At 41.1% G+C, this 22605-nt stretch overlaps 2 protein-coding genes across 2 annotated transcripts in view; both read left to right on the top strand.

The window, feature by feature from the left end:
- The window catches only part of CHRNB4 (cholinergic receptor nicotinic beta 4 subunit), a gene marked incomplete at both ends in the record, with an annotated part of 12668 nt that extends 5550 nt beyond the window's left edge, over positions 1-7118 (top strand). Inside the window, 5 exon segments of the mRNA XM_082004942.1 lie at positions 746-790; positions 917-974; positions 977-1025; positions 3944-4916; positions 6978-7118. Coding sequence (XP_081861068.1) covers positions 746-790; positions 917-974; positions 977-1025; positions 3944-4916; positions 6978-7118 — 1266 coding nt within the window.
- Positions 7119-12740: 5622 nt separating this feature from the next.
- Positions 12741-21020, top strand: CHRNA3 (cholinergic receptor nicotinic alpha 3 subunit). Its single transcript, XM_082004944.1, has 6 exons — positions 12741-12826; positions 14855-14990; positions 15068-15112; positions 16530-16639; positions 17867-18878; positions 20384-21020. The coding sequence occupies exons 1-6, from the start codon at positions 12768-12770 to the stop codon at positions 20510-20512; spliced, it is 1491 nt and encodes a 496-aa protein (XP_081861070.1). The 5' UTR covers positions 12741-12767; the 3' UTR covers positions 20513-21020.
- Positions 21021-22605: the final 1585 nt, after the last annotated feature.

The following is a 22605-nucleotide window of genomic DNA, read 5'->3' as shown; positions in this document are numbered from 1 at the left end:
TCCTCCCAGACTGCAGATTCTGGGCATAAAAAGCAAGGTGTCCTGCCCCCACAGGCCCCAGTGATCAACAACCTAAACAGAATAGATGAATGGGCAAAGATCAAGAATGGCACAGCTCAGTCCCTATCCCTCTATATCTTCACTCTTTAAGCAGAAAGAAAAATTAGGCATCTTATAGGCTCTAACAAACTCAAGCATACTCAGGATCGGAGAATTAACTTTGTTTTCCTGCAGAAATCCTCCTGACTCTTTGACGCCCTACCTTGTCCCTCAGTAGAGCCCCAGCTACAGAGAGACTTCTCTTCTGGACTGCTGTTCCACAAAGCAAAGCCTGCCAGCTTAGAGCTTACGTGGCAAGCCTTACATAAACCTCAAAAAAGTTAATGTAGGCCTTCCTGGTGGTCAAATGTGCCTCCTGTTTCAGATCCACAGGGGGGGAAACAAAAAACCCACCATCAGCTCAGCAAGGTGGTGGTAATTGTTCCCAAATAGCCACACTCACTCCAGTCACAACTGTCCCTGTTAAAAGCCACTTGGAGCTCTCCACTTGCGGGGTTACCATCTATCATCAGTATGTGCACAAGACTAGCCATTTTACCAGCAGAAAAATGCCTGTCTTGAAATACACTAGAAGAAATCATGCTGCACCATTGGAAGTATCCTCAAAAGCCCACTGAATAAATCTTATTACTGCAATAAAGTGAAACATTTTAGAGGACAACTTTTCTCTCTCTTTTCCCTGCAGAATGAACGGGAGCAGATCATGACTACAAACGTCTGGCTGAACCAGGTAACCAATCCCACAGAGACATGCTCTTGCAAACCACAAATGTGACTGCTTTCACTCCATCACAGTGATGGTTTTGTTAGTGCTGGTCTGGATACTCCCATCACTACTGTACAATTCTTCTCTTAGGAGTGGATTGATTATCGTTTGGCTTGGAAGCCCTCTGACTATGAAGGAATAAATAAGCTGAAATACCTGCAAAACACATCTGGTTGCCAGACATTGTGCTTTACAATAAGTAAGTAAAACTTCTGTATCTTATGCAGACAGTGAACAAATTTTTAACCATGTTATCAAGAAACAAGCATCAGAACCAATGAAGTAGGTCTGATAAAATTCTAAAACTGAATTTTGTAACTTTTAGCCAGTATCGAGTGTATCTGACTGGGGTACTGGCCTCAAAGATAATTTTAGGAAAATCAGGGCTCTGGTCAAAGAAATTCCAGCAGACCTGGAACATGTCTGCATTGTGAGCTGTTATACCACCACAGGATCTGTGACAAGGCTTACAATTGAGACACAGATCTATATCAAACTAGACGATATAGAGAGCATGAATTGTTAAGTACAAGTGTAGTCATACACTGGTCATGTCTGCAAGAAGACAAGACATCTGGAATTCTATCAGACATCCTAGGTTCTGAGCTACATTTTTGTATCCTACTTCTTCCCCCCTTCTCCCCCTACCACAGACTGCAGGACATAAATACGTTACAAAGTTCACACGTATTAGAACTCCATGAGTTAATATTCATTTTCAAAACAAATTATGTCTTTTTAAAGCATTGAAATTTTTTTTTTTTGTTTTGTTTTTATCATTTTGTTAAGCTTTGGGAAAAAAAAATCAAATATTATATTTACATGATACTTTTGAAACATGAATTCATGAATACATGACAGTTTATGAACTATATCAGATGGGACACTAGAAGTTTATATTATAACCGAGCTAATTCCCTGCAACTCTACTACTGGAAATCAGATTTGAGAACTACATAAACTATTGTATTAGTCACAAAAATCCAGCCAGTGGATTAGGATGTACTCTGCCTGGTCAAATCTTGTTCTGGTAAATTGTGCCCCCATCCTCTGCTTCTTTCTTCCTTACTCCCCAAATGATACCATTTAATGGATTGAAAGAATGGAAAGAAACCATTTTAAAAGGCTTCTTAAATGTACAGGAGCAAGCTTTTAGCCTCACCATATTGGAATCTTAGTACAAAGCTTCAAATTAAAATTTTAGATGAAGGACAACACCCTGTAACTCTCTGCTGCTGAAGCAGTGTTTCATAGGCATCAGTCAGTTCGAGAAGGTGCTAAGGAAAACACAAAGAGTATCCCCATGCCCCACAGCTCTGTGCATATGTAAACTGAGCACAGAGGGCACTGAGACAGCACCAGCAGCCCAGCCTCTGTCCCGCAGCTGAGCCACAGGCACCCAGCAGAAGAACCTACATGTTCTCAGCCCAGGAGTCTACCCAGCACATGTATGACATATGTTATGTATGACATAATAGGAGGATACAGACATGTGAGAAATAAGATACAAATTTTTTACTAAAAAATAGCAATTTTATTGGCAATGAACCAATGACGCTTGTATGCTATAGCCACTCTTGCATCTGGTTGTTTCACAGCCTACATGAATTAGCTACAAGCGTCTCAGCTCAGTGCCAGGCACCAGGGTTTGCAACATGAAGCCTTTCGAAAGCCGAATGCAACTGATCTGGAGAAAAGCTACACATGTGCCAAGCCTTGGATCCTTGTAGCGCTTCCCTGCTTAGGAAAAAAAACCCCAACCTTAGCACTGAAAGAACTCTATTTTCCATGGTGTTTTGTCAACAAACAAGTAATTCATTAGACTTTTTATTAACTCGTAAGGAGCGCATTTCCACTCAACTAAAAGGGTGCTACTTAACTACAGTCCATTGAACCTCATTCATTCACACTTGCACAGTGAGTTTGGTATTATATTTTTGCAAATAACATACTGTCTTTAGGTTATGTGCATTTCTTTACATAGATACTTGTTTATCAAAAGGAAGGCATGTGGGATGTATCTCGTCCAGACTGTTCTATGCAGCCTAACAAAGTGGCTAACCCAGTTTTTAATAAAGCCATTGATCAACATATGAACACACCTTTTGAGTTTCCTCATCTGTCAAGAAAGACAGTCCCTAATAGTTGTTCCTTACTATCGTTACACTTTCCCTTTGTAGCCTGGTTGGCTGAGTTTGAAAGGTGTTGCATGGCACACTTGAGAAGATGCAGTGACTACACTCAGAAACACTAAACTGCAATAATACTTATCAGCAGTTGACCACTTCACGTTTCTACCTCAGGATACTTCATAGGTTAAGCAGCCCTAAATTGTTTGCCCAGAAACATAGACAGGAGAAGATATTGACATATTGACTACTGACTGATAATGATCTTCTCCCTGATTTTAAGGAATTAAAAGGGCCCTACAAATTAAAGAGCCCACCATAACATAGAAGACTCTCCTGGTGGAAGTTCAGCAGTTGGAGGAGATACAAAGATAAGATTATTTGTGGGCACTAAGAACACTGTGGCTTGTCTGCTCTGGTTTTGTAATAAGTAAACACTAATCGGAGTGACGCAATAAATTCTAAACCATATAATTACATTTCCCCTGCCTACACTCTCCCTGCATTTCTAACTGACACTGCTCACCCTTATTTCGTCGTACACGTCACTTCAGAGTGCTGCTGTGTGCTCTTAGCAGTGGCTCTGTTCCAGATCAAAGGCACCTCCATTTTCATGCTGGATGGTCTCATTTTTACTCAGCCTTCAGAGATGTACTAAGCCTTAATTACTTTAATAAACGTTTACAAAATACTTTGAGTTCTTTGGATGAAACAGAGATGCATATTTATTATTTAATACTAATTTTATAAAATAATTTTTGTAAGTATTGGACCAAATATCAATTCTCTGGGAGAAATGCATACATTATTCTCCCTGTCAAGTTATAGCTCCCTGCAACATAGATTTCAAAATATTACTAAACTTTGATTCTAGAAACAACTGAGGCCCACAAGACCAAGAATGTCAGAGCTCTTCTGTTTTGAACTATATTTTTCCTCTTAATGTTTTATTATCTTCTCTCCTTTTTCTTTCCTCTTGTTTCATTAGTGCGGATGGCACATATGAAGTTTCACTATACACAAATGCAATTGTAAAGAATAATGGAAGCATTTGCTGGTTGCCACCAGCCATTTACAAGAGCGCCTGCAAGATTGAAGTTAAGCATTTCCCATTTGATCAACAAAACTGCACGTTAAAGTTCCGGTCTTGGACATATGATCATACAGAAATTGATATGGTGCTTAAAACTTCCATGGCAAGCATGGATGACTTCACGCCAAGTGGAGAGTGGGACATTGTAGCACTCCCAGGAAGAAGGACTGTAAATCCTTTGGACCCCAATTACGTCGATGTGACATATGACTTCATTATTAAAAGGAAACCTCTTTTTTATACCATTAATCTTATCATTCCCTGTGTGCTAATTACATCCTTAGCCATCCTGGTGTTCTACTTGCCTTCAGACTGTGGCGAAAAAATGACCTTATGCATATCTGTGTTGCTTGCCTTGACTGTGTTCTTGCTGCTGATCTCCAAAATTGTCCCTCCAACATCTCTAGATGTTCCACTAATTGGGAAGTATCTCATGTTTACAATGGTACTAGTGACCTTCTCAATAGTTACCAGTGTCTGTGTACTCAATGTTCACCACAGATCTCCAAGTACTCACACTATGCCCCCTTGGGTAAAACTAGTTTTCCTTGAAAGACTCCCAGCCTATCTGTTCATGAAGCGTCCAGAAAACAATTCTCCACGCCAAAAGCTGTGCAACTGCAAAAAGACAAAAGCAGAGAATCCTTCTATGGACCCAGCTGACTTCTACAAGAGCTCTACCTATTTTCTGAATACAGCCTCTGCCAAAAAATATGATATGAAAACCACTGAGACTTTGGACAATGTCAGCAGTCATCGAGATTTTAGGTTAAGAACGGGGACAAAATTTTCTCCTGAAGTCCAAGAAGCAATTGATGGAGTCAGTTTCATAGCAGAGCACATGAAAAGTGATGACAACGACCAGAGCGTAAGTAAAAATGAGAGATCATCCCAGTCCTTCCAGACTTCATCTCCTGTCCTCCCCTGTAACATGCTGTTCTTCAGAAAGCATATTTGAACTCCCTAGTTATTCTAAAGTTTTTAGAGAGATTCTAGCTATAGCTTATAAGAGAAAATAATTTTTACCATTAAAAGAACTTAATGAATAGCAATTTAGTAAACACCGTTACACTCCTGGAAAGTAACATGGCTATTTCTACAAAGAGAAATGTTGATTGCCCAGTAAGTCATGAATCACCCTTGAAAAAGCTGTGTTGTCACATTCAAACAGCATTTGGCAGTGGAAAAAAAATACTCGGTTCCAGGTCAGAAAAAGAATATTTTTACCCATTGTATTCAGAAAGACTGTGACTCAACCAATGGCCAGGCCATGCTAACCAGAAACAATTTACCTGCAGCTCAAGCATTTATTTACCTAACAGGGCATAGAAGGAGAATGTAGTAAAATGCCTTTGCGAACACCCTCTCCAGGCTAAGATATCTGTCCATACATGGCTAACACAATGGGTAGGATCGAAATCCTAAAGCCAGCAGAGCTGACACGTCTTTCACTTCAGTTAAATCAGACTCGTTGTTGGCTATCAGAAGTACTTTATCCTAAATGCGTTTAAGCAGTGCTGCTGCTGCCCTATTCACTTGCCCTACTCATGTGCTACTAGCTAGCACACTAAAGCTGATATAAATACACTGTCAATAAGCTTGGAAAAACTCAGATGGTTCAGAGTTCCATTTAGACAAGCACCCATGGTTAGGAAAAATCATCCTTATACCTCCCAGTGTCCTCTCTCTGACCCACATCTCAGTCAGACTCTAGGTTCTCTATTCCTGTTGTGTTCTCCCTCCCTCAGCCAAGCAGATTAAATAAAGTCTGGTTTCTGATCTTGCAGAAGTCCCTTGAGGAGCATGCTGCTGAGTAGTTCATGTTTTCTATTAGCTGAAATTACTGTCAATATAAATCAAGAAGATCAGCTATTAACATTAGACATGAGCTTGTAAACACTGACACTGACTGAACAGAAGCAGTCTTCATAGAGCAGAAAACAAGTTTTCTAACAGCTCAGAAATTCTTCCAGTGATGTGTGGCATACTAATGGATCTACAAAGACTCCACTTGAGAAGAATTTTCAAGGGTATTTTATACATCAAAATTTAATTGAATTTTTTTACACAGGGTCCTCTGATATTACATATAACTTTTCTAGATTCGTAATTTTAATCTCTGCTTTCTTCCTTCATTATCATGGTCTGATAACAACTGTTCATGTACATTTGTTATAGTCTGATTTCAGAAGAGCACAATTCCCATTAGCAGCAGTGGAAATTAAAAGTGTGCACTGAAGGAAAAATATGTAATGTTTTAGTATAAGGCATGAGATAATTGACAAGCATGGTAAAGTCATTGAGGTGAGGATGTCCCATGTGTAACTAGAATCAATGAGAGAGGAAAAAATAATAATTCCTGAAATGCAAATGAAGATTGATATATCCCCCCCCTTACAATAATAGCCTGATAGTCACTTCAGTTTGAGAAAAGAATCTAAGGCCATGATTTTCACAGACAACATATGCAAGGAAAAAAGGGATTTTAATAAAAGCAACTGTATTAATATGCATTAAAACCCTTGATTCAGATGACTGCTGATAAGAACTCTGAAGCTAACCTTGTTTAACAGCAGTAAACACCATCTACTTTTGTCCACTGAGAGTAATAGCATCTGCAAACCAAAATTAAAGAAAAAAATTCCTTAATTGGATTATACTGTTGGTCCTTCCAGACTGGCTTTCATCAGGCAGTCACACTTAGTACCTGATGCATCCAAGACAGCTAAGAAATAATTTTCAGTTTTTTTCTTCGCTGCCCAGAATGGCTGTAGGAGAAAAACCCCTTCCTAAGCCTAAAGTCAGTTTATTCCCTGAACCTTGAGATTTGTTTCCTTTTATTTTCATAAACAAAAAATTGGCATTAGCAAGAGGAAGAGCAAAAGAATATGACAAATTGCTAATATCTTTAATTGGCTTTTTCTTCCAGGTCATTGAAGATTGGAAGTATGTTGCCATGGTAGTGGACAGGCTGTTTCTCTGGATATTCGTCCTTGTTTGTGTCCTGGGGACTGTTGGATTATTTCTGCAGCCACTTTTTCAAAACCACACTGCTGCCATGAACCCTTAGTTGTCATTTAAAATTGTCAATACTTACATAGATGTTGGGTCTCATTCTGCTCTCAGTTCCCCTCTGTTAAATCCATAGAGATACCAACTAAGTTGCCCTTACATCAGATTTAGAGTAGGGAAATGGAAAGTAGAACTTGACTTAGTGTGATAGGGAAAAAAACCCCAAATTAACAGAAAACTATTATTTTTTCCAATGAGTTCAGTACTTCTGGTGATATCTTGGCCCTTTTTTCAATTATTTGAAACCTGAACATTACAGAGAAAGGTGTTTACTGTACAATATGCCATCCTGGCTCACAAGAATTATTATTAAAAAAGTACTTTTCATACATTGCCTCAGGAAGGACATTTTCTTTCCTTAGAATACTGCAATTTCCCTATTACAAAGAAAGTATTGCTATAACATTTATTTCCTTTATATGCATCAAAACTATTTGTGTCTGATTTATAAAGAGCTTTACAGGTGGAATCACTGTGCAGCTGTTTGAGTATGATATTCAAAACTGAACTGAGAAATAGACATACTTCTGAAGTAACCACTAATAGGTTTCTCACCTCGCCGTCTCTGATAGCTGATTAATCAACAGAGGCCAAATTAATATAAGATAAACAAACATTTACATACTTTGTTCAGTGATGAAATATAAATAAAATGTACAATTTTCCTTTATACAGATTTAGTCCTGAAATGTTCCTGCAACTTTAACAGCTCATGTAACTGGGGTTCATACACACTTTCATGAATCTAAGGCTAAGAGCACAGGAAAGCATCTAGGGAAGACAACTGTGAAAGGCAGCTAGAATGAGGAGAAGATACCTGAGAACAAACAGACCTGCATGTTTTGCTGGGGAGATTTTAATGCGGATTTAAGTATAATCCTCAACAAATTAGCTAGGAAAGCACATAACGCATGTACAGTCTCAAAGTCTTTGGCAAAGGACAGATCAAGGCCCTAGACTCCAATCACAGGATAATCCCAGCACACTTTTTTCCAGGTAGCTTGTAACCTGCAAAAAGAGAAGTGGGCTCCTGGCATTTTTCAAGCTAAACCAATCTCAGCTTTTCTTTGTTCCATAACAATTTTACCACCATTGACAGGTACAACTAATGACTGGTGAACAAACTGTTAAATCCACTACTCTTGTAAAGGGGATTTGAGGCTCACCCGTCCCAGGGGAGGATTAGCTGTCACCTCAACTTGTGTTCTGCAACAAGCCACAGATGAAGTAAGCTCCGGTTCTATTTGCCCTCATCAAAACTGAGCTACATCTCTACCTAGATCACCATTCCCAGGCAGCCACAGATAACTACATAGATTTTGACATGCCAAAACAGCAACACCAACACCTTTCCAACTGTTCAGAGCAACTCCAGGACCTTTGCTGATACCTGCGTTCACTCCCTGCCTGCCCATGCACCGAACTCCCCAGCACTGCTGCCACGCACACACCCACGCCTGCGCACCAGAAGGGCTCTCGCAGAGCCTGAGCACTGCAGCACGGCCTGGTGCACCGCAGCCTAGGAAAGATATAATGAAGAAATATCAGAAGTGGGGTGGGCAAGGCTATGCAAGCCCCAGAGTCATACGCTAGAAGGTATGGTTGTACACTCTCATCCTCCCCTCCATTCCCCTTCCTCTATGCTCTGTAGTGGTGTCCATTGCTGAAGACAGGGCAAGAAGGTGAAGGATGACTGTAGGACAGCTCTATTAATGCAGGTGTGCCCTGTGACCATAGAGTCTGCCACATCCTCCTCTCCCAGAGGGTGGCAATGCTCTGGTTATCTCCCCCAGCATTAACCATTCTGGACATTTCCCATGGTGACTGGTTGGCAGTGTAAAGTTTAAATGGGTCAAACCTGCTTTCCGTGCCTCAAATGTCATCTTCTCCTTCTCAAACCTAGAGCACAGAGCTATTCCTCTGCAGGCAGCTGAAACAACAGCTGTGAAATGAGAGATGTGAGCACAGGCAGCCCCCAGGAGCAGAGGGGTGCCTTCCCCCATGCAGGGAGATGCTCCTCTATGTTAGGTTATATGCTGGGAACTGACGTGGCACAGAATATCACAAGCACACGTGCACATACTGCCCCAGCTGCTAAACAGCTTTTTCTGCTTACAGAGAAGCCAGAGGGAAGCCAAAGCAGCTGCCAGCACTGCACAGACAGCGTAAAGGTGAAGCACCTTTAAATCCCGCAATATAAAGGTAAAGCACCTTTAAATCCCGCAATAACCCTGAACGGTGAAGCTGAAAGAGGCAGCACAGACCTAACGCTTGTGAGCTACTGCACACTCCTGCACGGCAGAAGGGAGAGGGACTCACCCAGCCAAGCAACTAAAGATGCACCAAGTCAGCTGCAGACACTACAGTCCACCCGACCAACACTGGACCTGTGCAGAGCAGAGACCCCTCTCTCTGCTCTTTTCACACAGCACTAACAGCGCTTTTGGCTCTGTCCTGCTCTCACCCTCCCACCAATCATTACTCCTCTCCCCAGGCGCTTCTTCTTCTTCTTCTTACCTTCACCCCCCCACTGACTGAATGCAACCGAAATGAGGCCTCCAGCACTCTCATCTCATAGTTGGCCTTATCTTTATGAGCAGTAATGACTGATAACGCTTGGCTCAGTAACTGCAGCCTTCAGCTGAATTATCCCCAGCATAGACAGAAGTTTTAGAAAGGATTTGGCAGCTCAGCTAGCAGCTAACACAGAGCACGGGCAGATGGAGGCCTCAGACCTGACAAACACAGAAGAAGCTTCCAAAAGGCACATCCCTGGCCACAGGGAGATCCCTGCAGAAGTAGAGCCCCTCATCCAGGAAATGGTAGGCGCTGGTGCCTTCCATACACTGTGGCCACCTTATTCCTTTTTTAATCACGAGTGAAACAATATACTCTTCCCTAGTTATGTTCTTGGAAACCACCACTGTATTTTTTTAAAGTTTCCAGAAATAATTCAATCCATAGCAAACTTCAGAATGGAAAACTTTACCCAAAGTCCTAAAATTTTGAAAAATCTTACCTCCTAAAAATGGGAAATGCTATTTTTGCCCAACTCTCAGCAGCTGCACCTACGTAATACAAAGAATTGTTCCCAGTTTAACTTGTCAAAGAATTGTAGGGTTTTCTGCTTTGATTTTTTTGCAAAATTAAAAAAATAAAAGATTACTGGTGAAAAGGAAACATTAAACATGTCGTCTTGCAGGGTAGTAGGATTTTGACAAGGTCACAGTACATCAAACAAAATAAACTTCAACATTTCTACTTTTCAGGGTTTTTACAGTAATGCTTTTCATTAAAAAAAGAAGACAAGTGGTCATTCAGAATGTATTTTTCACTAAAATGCTTTCAGTGGCGGTGTGCAACCAGCCTTTGCTTCTTTATTAGTGAGGAAAAGCCTCTTTTGGCTCCATCCCCATTCCCTACCATTACAAAACTCTTTAACCCTCACCAATCCTGTCTTCCATCAGAACACACAGAAGTGCAACGACCACCACACACATGTACCATCTGCCTCCAGGCGAGTTTATTTGGGACTGTGTCTGCAGCCGTGCAGCCACAGCAAACTAGAAAGACCAGTAGTGTTGGCTTTTTATAGAGGGAGCATCAACACCCCAGACAAAGGTGGGAAATATTATTTTCCTTGTCACCCGAGTTGATTAAGATTTGATCTTAACAAATCTTAACAAAGCAAACACCACTAGAAGTGGCACATTTATTAAAAAGCAAAGGCTACGTAGTTTGTTACTGCAGATCAGCTTCCCCCTACTCCTATAAATTCTTCTTCTACGTAGTTCTGCAATGCAGTCATGGTGACGCGTTCTTATCACATCACTCTCCCTAGCTGTAAAAATAATCCTACCACAAGCCTGAACTGATCTCACCAGGAGCTCCAGCATGTGATGTTAGAAACAAAATATCTGCACATGCAACCACCACTGAAAACTTCAGTAACTAGGCAAATTAAGCTAAAATACCTGTATCTCTGGATGCAATGGCTTTCTGCTGCCTCTGCAGATCAGATGTTTCCAAATTATTCAGGTTTAAGCACTGACTTTTGGGGTTATGCTCTGATCTTCGAAGCTTTAGCTCATTTCTCCTCGGGACTAAAAAGAAACAAAGAAAAATCTCAGTTATAATGCTGCTTATACATGGAAGCCAAGAAGGCAGAAAGGTAAAACATCTAGTCTCAATATCCTGGAAAGGCAAAAAAACATATCCACAAAGGGTTAAGCTAAAAGACCAAGCAGCCAAGTTCTCTGGAAAAAAGAAATAAAATCAAATGGACAGTAAAATCTATTTCCTCCAAGCTAATAGAATTACAGAAATTATCATTAGAGCATGTGTCTGGGGATGGAGTGGATGATGCTCTGAGAGATAGGGCAAACAGGATAAACAAGCTCTGTGCCAAGGGCAATTGAGCTGAACTCAGTCTGGTGCTCCTTCTCCCAGTGCTACCTCTTAACAGAGTCCCAAATAGGGACACCATCTATCCTGCTGTTAGGCAGGGCAAAGCACCTACTGGGTGCAGCCTCCTGTCCCACAGGGCTTCCCTCTCGTCATTTCCAAAAACGAGGGTGGAATCCCGCGTTTTTCTCTCTCCCCCTCCTACCTCCGCACAGACTGTCCAGATGTGTGGAACAATCACTGCATGCATGAGTCTTGCATCACCTGGTCATTCAAGGCGGAGGGGCAAAAAGGGACATGTAAGTTAACAAGGAAGCTGATGGGCATCTGGGGAATAAACCACTTTGCAAATCATGATTTTATGATTGAACTTCAAACACAACTCCCCATTCTCCCCCATCTCCTTTCCCCAGAACAATAAGGTTTTGTGAGATCGAGCTGAGATCCTATGCTCTTATTCCACTTCCCAGCCTTCACCTTTCTCATCCATGAAAGCAGGAATGGTCCAAAGACAGTTATTCTCAAGACCTTTGGTCAACTTTGGTCTCCAGCTTAAACGTATATCCAGGTCCCAGCTGCAACGTATATCACTTTGGGCTTAGAACACAGCAATGGTTGTATTAATTACCCCTGGGAATAGCACATCCTTCTTACACAGTCAAGCACCTAGCACATGCACTTGCAAGATGAGACATGGGCAGGAAAAAAACCTCAACATTAACAGAATAATTGGAAATTCACGCCCCATCATCTCAGTTCACTGCTAAATCAGGCATCCCTAATGTCAATACCCATTTCAGCACAATTCAATTATAAGATTTTTATTAATTAAACTTCTCCTAGTAGCTTGTCATGAGCTTCTGATAGAGAAGGATCCTGTATAACATCTGACCGGAAAAATCTTTAGCGTTGTCAGATTACTGGGTTCATTTATGCACCAGTTTAAGGACTCTTGCCTATTATCCTTGCCAGAAGACTGCTCTTTGCCTACAATAACATCTGTTTTGCCTGCAATTTATTTGTTTCCAGTGCTCTGACAGCCTGGGTAGCTAGAAAGGGGGCAGCACAGCAAACCTAATGGGAGCTCACTGCGCAGAACTGCGTTCAGGGTCCTGCCGTCTGCTGCTTCAGGCGTTTCACGCATCAGAGGAGCGGAGCTCTCTGTACTTCCTATGCTCATACAATCCTGGCAGCTAAGCTCTTCTTCAAGAGCCTCTGTCGACAGGCAGTAATTCATAACACCATGGAGAGCACGCACGCTCTCCTTCTAACTGCTGCTGTTTGCTTTCTCTGTCAAGGTGAGTGATCCTTAATTTGTTTATTCTTTGTTGGTGAAGGGGGGGTTGGAAGGTGAACAGGAGATGGCTTTGGTGCAGAATATTTTGAAGAAGTGCTGAAGCTCACTCCAAACTAATGGATAAATGTGCAGAATCCTAGTACAGCTCTTTTTGTTACATAGTTTGCTGTTGGGTTTTTTGAAATTTCTCCTTGTACAGTAGTTAAGTAGTCCTGATTCAAGATGCCAAACAGGACACACAAAACCATTTTAACATTAAGAAGAGAAAGCCCCTTACATGTAAAGGTGTGGATTTACATATTGTAGAGAAGATCACAGAAAGTGACAATACTAAACAGCTTTAAATATGCACTGCAAACAGTGCACCTTCTCTGTGCAGATATGGAAAGCATCAAAACATTTAAATAAAAAACCCCAACATGAATGCACTTCTCTAGATACAATGGACGTTAGATTTAATGAGAGTGCTGGGGACATACAGAAAAGCTGGCAATTTGGGATTGACTATAATAGTCATTAAGATCTAGTTTTAAAATTATTTACCTAAAGATTTGAGAGTATTTATTCTAGGAAGTCTTGATCTGAGAGATAGAAGGTATCAATAAATAATAAGGGCAGGGCTAGCAGTCACAAAGTGTGAAATAAATGTGTTCATTTTTAGTTAGCAAGTTGGCTCAAATGATTTCACTCATCTGGAAATAAAATTGCCCTCCGAGTGAACAGGAGAAGGGGAGAGGTGAAAAAAGAAAAAAAAAAAAAGACATTTTAGCTGAATACAGTTTCATATGAGGGGGACCCTCTTTTCTTAGGGAGAGGGGAGCGCTTACAAAGATTGGAAAGTAACACCTGCTTTGTGAAACACTCCGTGTCAGTCACCTGCAGGTAATTCTGCCTCCCATCTCTTGCTCTACTGAAAAACAATTGTCTGGCAAAAAATAAACATGTCCTTGCAAATATCTGTAGATTCATATCTGTGTTTCAAAGGAACTGTAGAGTATGTTTAACAGACTTCAGTTCTGTGCCTTTGACAATTTTGCATAGCACCATCCATAAATGACAAAACAGGCCTTTTTTTGTTTTTCAAAACGTGTGCTTGAGGATGTGTCATGCAGAGGAGAGTTTAAGAGAGTCCTCTAAAAATAAAAGGCCATTGGCTTTTAAACAGTGTCCAGCTATCAGGATGGTTAATTGCATAGCTAGTAAAAAGGTACTGTGAAATACAGGTGCTTACACCTCATCCCGAAACGGCTGAAAGACCTTGTTGTTTAACCATTTCAGTTTGCAGCTTTTCTGTCAGCAACAAGGCACAATGAGCAGCAGTTATCGGTGGCAAAATGGACAACAGGAATATATTATAAATAAAAATTACTTAAAATAATAAATGGGTAGTTAACACATTTCTTTGAATGTGCAGAAAAGTTTTTGAATATAATCGTTAATCAGTTTTTAATCCTTTTTTTCATATTTTAACAAGCAGGCTCTTATCATTGCTATAATCACGCAATCATGACTCAGGCTAGAAAGAGGTTCTCATTTCCCGGGAATTTTTCCTATCGCAAAACGCTCCGGCAGCTTACAAGCGGCCCGGTCTGTCGGGTTACACATTTCCCTTCCTCTGCTCCAGACCCCTGCAGCTTCGGCAAGTCTAGGGGACTAGGCCTGTGAGGGGAAATTGCTCTTGCACCTCCAGTTCTTCAGTAACTCCCTGAAAGTATTTTTTTAACCCATTTGCAGAGATATATGTGAGAAAAACTCTGTCATAGCATTGCTTTTCTTCTCCCAGCCTAAGCGAATGGCAATCATGACACAGTACCCAGTTACGCAAGGCATGGCCTTTCCCGAAGCATCGTGCGGATGCTAGGCGGTTAATACACAGCAAGAGGGGTACCGAAACAAGGATCTATTTCTTTGAATCAGTACCAAAAGCGGCATTGCCCCGTACCCCGGCCAAGCCTCCCCACACGGGTTGCTGCTGCCCGGGAGGCTGCACCTCCCCCCGCGGCCGCTCACCCCGCCGTGCGCTCCGCAGGCAGCGGCGGCTCCGAGGCCGAGCACCGGCTCTACGCGGCCCTCTTCGAGAGCTACAACCAGTTCGTCCGTCCCGTCAAGAACGTCTCGGACCCCGTCATCATTCAGTTCGAGGTGTCCATGTCCCAGCTGGTGAAGGTGGTGAGTACCCGCTCCGCCGGGGCGCCCGCGGGCGACGGGAGGGCCAGCGCCTCTCCTGACACACCTCTGTCTTCCAGGATGAAGTCAACCAGATAATGGAAACCAACTTGTGGCTGAAGCACGTAAGTAGAGCTCACTGATAGTCCAGGCGGCACCAACTCACCTCCTCCCCAGCGCGGGGAGTGCGGAGCCCCGGCCCTCACGGGCCGCGCCAGGGGCGGGCAGAGCCGTCCGCCCGGGAGGACCGGGCTCGCCAGGCCAACGCCAGGCCCCCCTCCCTTGGGGCAAAGCCGCAGCCTAGGAAGGCGTCCCGGGCACAGGCAAGACCCGCACCGGGGCCCGGGGCTCCGGTAACGGCCGCCGCGCTCAGCGCCGCTCCTAGGCGGGAACGATCCCGCGACGCCCTCCCCGGCGCGCTGCTGCCCCCCAGCGGCGCGCGGCGGCGCCGCAACGCTGAGGGACGCCGGCATCGACACCGGCCGGCAGGCCCCGCCGCCCCGCTCGCCCCAGAGGCCCGCCCGGAGGGAAGGGGAGCAGCCCTGCCCGGCCCGCCGCGCCGCCTGCCCAGGCAGGGCTAGGGCCCGGCCCCCTGCAAGGAAGCACCTCGCACCTGGTTAAGTGACCGGCCAGAAACGAGGTCGCCGTCGCTGCCGACCCCTCCACCGACTCCGGGTGTTGCAGCATTTAAATACGGGCCTGGCTTGGGGTGCAGTTGTTAAACGCAAGTTGTGGATCGTCAGCTGCAGCCGTAACCCCCCTATGCTTTTAATAACATAGTCACTAGATACTGTATTTTTTGCTCTGAAGACTCCCAAACACGCAGCCAGGGCAGGCACTGATGCACTGAGGAAGCACCTCAGCACAGAGGGCCCACATAGCGTCACTTGGTGCTGCTTAGCTCCCGGAAAGTGAGAACAAACCAAAAATGTTGACTTCACTTGAAAGGATCTTTACGGGTTAAAAATACAATTACTGTTGCAGTCAGCTTAATAACCAACTTAATTCCCAGCTTCAGCTTAATATTCAACTTTGTTCAACTGGGGGTTAACAAGCCCTAATGAACAAGACTCTTACTTATCTGAGCAATGACACCCTCCAGCTCTTTCTAGCCCATCTACCCAGGGTCCTTCCCTCGCAATGCTCACATCTAGCAGCACAGCCTCCTGTCAATTTGTTTCACCATCTTACAGTTACCTGGCTTTTTCAGACCTAAGTTATTATTAAAGTCCTACAATAGGAAAGAGTCCTACACTACATAAGAGAATGTCTTATTCCCTCTTTCACCTTGTTTCTACTACTGAGTAGACATTCCTAGGACATGGAGTCACACGCGTCTAAGTCATACCTAGACCAACAGGCCCACAATCTCCATGTGAATAAACAGCAGACATATGTGTTTGTCAAGGAAACACTTAATCATTGTAGTATCCAAAATAAAACCACCCTAGAAGTGATATGACAGCACTTGGTTTGAATCTGGTCCACTGAAAATTTCAATTTCTTCACAAATCTAACATAGATTCATTCTCCCATAATTAGATCTGGAACGATTACAAGCTTCGGTGGAATCCAGCGGACTATGGAGGTGCTGAATTCATCCGAGTACCATCTGGCCAGATCTGGAAGCCAGATATTGTTTTATATAACAAGTAAGACTCTTGCATCAATTTGGGAAGACAGGGAGTGACGTTACTAGTATTAAAAAAAAAATCAGCAGCAGGTTCATTGAATGAGGAGAAAAAGCCTGCTTTTCTACACACGTGTGTCCCACATCTCGCTACTGCTGTACTCACCTCCATGCCATCCGCATCAGCATCACTGGGCAGGAGCCAGCTCCTAACCTGGAGCTGCAAGTGGGCAGGCCAAAATGAACCATGCTTTTCCCCTTCACAAGACCCCACTTTTACTATTATTTTTATCACTGTCTACACAGGAGGTGGCCAGTAATTCCCTTAGACTGAAGAGTTGTCTGCGAGTCAGACCTTTAACTGGAAAAAGCTGCAAATTCTATCTTTTTAGCAGTTAAACTCACAATTTGACCCCTTTTACAGCAATAGGGTTGACATATAAAAGCCACAGGTAAAGTTAATTTTGGATGTCAGTTTCTGAGACTGAGGAGCCAAACCATAACTAAATGGGTCCCTCTGCTCTGTAGGAAAGAAGTTCTCAGCAAAGCAGACTTAGCTACACAGATCCAAAACCTAGGTCTATGGAACAACAGTGATGACACTCCCTTTCTAACTGTGGCCTTAAAGCTTTAAATTACATTTTTAGTTTTACTTTTTCATATGAAGAATGGAAATTGTCACACAGATCTTATATGATCCAAGTGATCAGGATAGCAATGTGGGGCTTAAAATAATCCCTCACTAAATACACGCTTTATGCAAAGATGCACTTCAACCCTAATCCCTCTTTCCATAGTTACTACCTGCACTGTCCACAGAAGAGGTGGAAATACCAGCACTGCAGGTATCCTCTTATCAGCCCTTGGGTTGTGATGTGCTTGGTCTAGAATAAAAAAGAATAATACACTTCAGTTGGAAGGGACCTACAATGATCATCTAGTCGGACTGCCATTTGCAATCTCCTATTTGCTGCTTTGAATATTGATTGCACTGAGCCATGTTTTTGTAAGGCAGAATATTTCCTTTCAAATCCTCCATGGTGAATTTATACAGCTGTTTATTTCAGTTTAACTATGCAAATTTATGATGGCCGCTGACTCAGTCCTGCACATTCAATTCAGCTCCATGTTCATATGTAATTACTGGCTTTCCCAAAACAGCTTAAAGAGTTTAAGTATATGATGTGAATGTATGAAGCCACCTGGAGTAGCTGCATTCTAATTTTTGTTATTTTTATTTGCTTTACAGTGCAGTTGGGGATTTCCAGGTTGATGACAAGACAAAGGCCCTATTAAAATACACGGGTGATGTGACCTGGATACCTCCAGCTATATTTAAAAGCTCATGTAAAATAGATGTAACCTACTTCCCATTTGACTATCAGAACTGCACCATGAAGTTTGGTTCCTGGTCTTACGATAAAGCCAAAATTGACTTAGTTTTAATTGGCTCTACAATGAACCTGAAAGATTACTGGGAGAGCGGAGAATGGGCTATTATTAAAGCTCCTGGGTATAAACATGACATCAAATACAACTGCTGCGAAGAGATATATCCAGACATCACATATTCTCTTTACATTAGGCGTTTACCTTTATTTTACACTATCAATATGATTATTCCATGTCTGCTGATTTCATTTCTGACTGTGTTAGTTTTCTATTTGCCTTCAGACTGTGGCGAGAAGGTGACACTCTGTATATCAGTCCTTTTATCTTTAACAGTGTTCCTTCTTGTTATCACAGAAACCATACCTTCTACTTCTCTGGTAATTCCACTTATTGGGGAATACCTCCTTTTCACCATGATATTTGTAACTCTATCTATTGTCATTACAGTATTTGTACTTAACGTGCACTACAGAACACCCAAGACACACACAATGCCCGTGTGGGTGAGAACCATTTTCTTGAACTTACTTCCAAGGATCATGTTTATGACAAGGCCTGCCAGTGACGAAGAGAATAATCAGAAGCCAAAACCATTTTTCACTTCTGAGTTTTCAAACTTAAATTGCTTCAACAGTTCTGAAACCAAATGCTGCAAAGATGGCTTTGTATGTCAAGATACGGCATGCAGCTGTTGTCAGTATCAACGAATAAAGTTCTCGGATTTCACTGGCAATCTCACAAGAAGTTCAAGCTCTGAGTCTGTAGATCCTCTCTTTTCATTTTCAGTTCTGTCACCAGAAATGAGAGATGCTATTGAAAGTGTTAAATACATTGCAGAAAATATGAAAATGCAGAATGAAGCAAAAGAGGTAAGAATGTATTTTACTGTTACTCAAACTGCAGACACCATTTGCCATTAGTGTGTTTTGTAAGAAAAAGGAATCTCAAAAAAACCCCCACAACACCCCCACCCCCCAAAAAAAGAAAAAAAAGGACAACACAGACCATTATTTTATACAAGTAAATTACCCAAGCTGTATTACAAATATGTGCAATGCTGAATGTAGATAATTTTGGGGAGCAGCTCTGTTGCACAACATTCTCTTTATTGACAACACATATACTGAGTGAAGCACATTAAGATAACCACTGCTATCTTAAGTATGTTTACTTAAGAGTAATACTTGAGTATCCACCCTACAACCTTCAGAGTGAGGATTTTCCAAGTTATACTCTTTAATAGTGGAATTTGTGGACTCTATGGCTGCTAGAAAGTTACATTCTCCTTCCCACAGCTTACCATCAATAACAAAGAAGGTAAGAATGAATGTCCTTCACAGGGATGATGTTGCTTGTTCTGCTGCCACTGCAGAGTAAAGTGCTGTAGCTAAATGAGACAACTGCTGCAAGACGGGGACCATAATCTTTCATAAAACTGCATCTTGATGCAAAAAAAAAAAAAAAAAAAGTTTTCTTTTTGTCGTGTTCCTCAAGCACTAAGAGTCACTGAATTTAAATCCTCTGCAGCATGGCACTTAAAGTTAGAATGAATTTACTTTGTTTATGATGAAATCAGAACTTTATTTAGAATTAGTTGGTATAGAAAATAGGGAGTTGTTTTGTTTTTTTAAGTCTGCCTTAACAAACAAGCTCTAAGCTAAAAAAGCACAAAATTTCAAAAACAACTAATGCATTACTCATTAGCCTTCCTGAAGAAAAATTAAGCAAAAATTTAAAGTATAATCTCAAGAGTTAACGAAAATGATCACCTGATCTACTTACTATTAATATATAACATATATAATACGTCAGTGTCACTCTTGTTATAATGCCCACACTCTAAAAAAAAAAAAAAATTAGAAAAAGATGGTTTTTTGGAAACGTGATTCCCTCTCTACATGGAAGGTAAGGAGATGAGTTTTACGTCATGCATGAGAACAATCAAATTTCACTACTGCATAAGAAACTTACCAGTAATTATATATCAATTAACCTTTGTCATTTACACACTGCCTAAAGACCAGTAGAAGCAGTCTGTTTCAATAAAGTTTTCTGGACAAACCTGATCATCTAAGAATGTAAAGCTTTTCACTTTCATTTTTTGCATACAGAAGAGAAGTTCTGTCTCATGAAGTCCAGTGTCTCGGTGAACAACTTTTTGTATTTGAAGAAGTAGCTTTTGGCTTTGCCACAAATAGCATATTCAAATAAAGCTTCTTCAAGATGAATTCAGAGATATGCAAGTTGTGCATATATGAAAGACATTTACATATGGAAAAAAAACCTTGTGCTTTCTATATAAAATGGTACTCATCACTAATGCAAGTTATTCACCTAATAATCATTCCTACTTGCTATTCAATTTATTTTTCAGATTCAGGATGACTGGAAATACGTTGCCATGGTAATCGATCGTATTTTTCTATGGGTTTTCATCTTGGTATGTATTCTAGGAACAGCAGGATTGTTTTTACAACCTTTGATGGCTGGAGACGAAATGTAAAGATTAAACAGTATGTTGTGAAATCGAATAAAACTTTTGCCCACCAACTCTGCACCCCCACCCGAGCACCTGATGTCTCTTCTATGTGTAGTAGAACAAGGATCTCTCTCTGCCTCAATTTTGCTTGACCAAGAAGGCTTTGTGAAAAACGTGGAAATGTGAAAAAAAAAAAAGAAAAATATTTGAACCTTTATGACAGCTAATCTCAAAGTAACGAGCTGTGCTTGACAGCTACTTTTTGTAATAACTGGAAAAGATGTAGGTAGAACATTAAACTTTACAGGAATGGTTTAAGAAGGGGTTCATAAAGAAACCAAAAATTACATGAATATTTGGAAAAATCAAGACAGGTTGAATACTTTGGGCTACTAGATTAGTTTCCAGGAGTCTGATGCCAAGTCTCTTCAGATTGTGACAGGAATACGTTCAATGAATGCCTTCATGCTTTAGGAAGCATACATACCAAATTGCTAGAATGCAGACGTTGCCACCTAGTGTATAAACTGACTCAAACAGTGGGAGGAAAGGGCTATGGGCAAGTTTATTACAAAAGGAAAATGAACAGGTAAATAATAGATGATGGTAATAAAGCAGCCATAACGTAAACTCTGTGCATCCCCATATTTCAATGTATGAGAATACTGTCAGAAAAAACAAGCTATTCAAACCTAGTAACGTTTGAAACTGTGTACAAGTAAAACACACATTATGATGCAGTCTGCAGGTTATGCAAAGGATCAAAATACTTTGATACGATAGTTTGGATACAGAAGCATCCTGCTATAGTGAATTACTTTACGACAAGGGAAGGCAGGTAGATAGAAAAATGATCCTGTAAAGTATGCCGAAATTGCTTCTCAGGCACATGTTTGTGTTTGGGCTTTTTTATCAGTAACTGCAGATAATTTAAGAGCAAAATAAATAATGCAACAAAATACTGTAATGAGAAAATATTTTGTAAAGATATGAACTGTCCTCTCTGTACCAAACTGGAAACTTTCTGGAAATGCAGTGTATCAAGTGGTGTAACATTTATGAAAATAAAGAGAATCAAGCTGTTGAAAATTGTGCGCTTTTTTTCCCATTTATTTTGACCAAGTGACAAAAACCTGTATAAGGTAGCTTAGCTACAGTTCAACGCATTCAGAAACAAGTTACATAAGTAAAGGTCCATGCTTCTGAGTCTATTAAAGCTTTTGTTTCAGACACACCTGATAAGCTGAAGACCCCAAGGATTCTAGTATCTTATCTGTATTTATCATGATCAGATTGTAGAAGTAACTAGAAGAAATTCATGCACTTGCAAAAGTTGTGAGTTACTAGTATAAAGACTGGGACTCCATTAGCCAATACGCTGCCAATCACCTTATGGTATAATTAGGCAGTCTACAGAAACCATTTAAAAAGGGGAAAGAGACGAGGTGGGGAGTTGAAAAATAAAATATATAGCTAATCTATACTTTTACTCACTTTGATTTCTGTTCAGGTAAGAGTAAGCTTCAGTAATTCAAACCCAAGGAGGACTATAAAAAGAAATATCGCATTTGAAGAGGAAATAAGATGTCTAAAGTATTTCTGCAACTTCCACACAAAGTCACTGATGCGTTGTTTAAACTTAGTAATATTAAAAGTTAAAATTATGATATGAATGGATTAAATCAGATAATCTTTACAAATTCACCTTTAAAATTCGTGATGATGGGAATAGAGGAAATATGGATATCCAATGCCAGATGTAATTGTATAACTGAAGACTGACTCCCTTTACAATTAGAATTATTTATAAATTGGTTTAAAAACAAAACAAAAAGACCAAAAAGGCTTGCCTGGCATCATTTCCCTGCCTGCAAGCCTTAAAAAGCTGCACAAAACCAACAATGTCCTACAGGTGAAAACAATTTGAAATAAATATTCATTTATATAGAAGTTATGACATAAGCATTCAGTATTATAATCAGTACAGTTCCATACAGTGCTATTCTAAAGTGGATGGGGGGAGGGTGTGGAAAAATGTATCTGTTTTCCAAATTCATAACCCCTATAAAAACTTACACTATCAAAGATACCACAATTTACATTCAACTTCTCACATA

This window comes from Phaethon aethereus, assembly GCF_964289735.1.
Source record: "Phaethon aethereus genome assembly, chromosome: 12".
NCBI classification, from domain to species: Eukaryota; Metazoa; Chordata; class Aves; order Phaethontiformes; family Phaethontidae; genus Phaethon; species Phaethon aethereus.
This window is presented reverse-complemented; position numbering and strand designations above follow the sequence as displayed.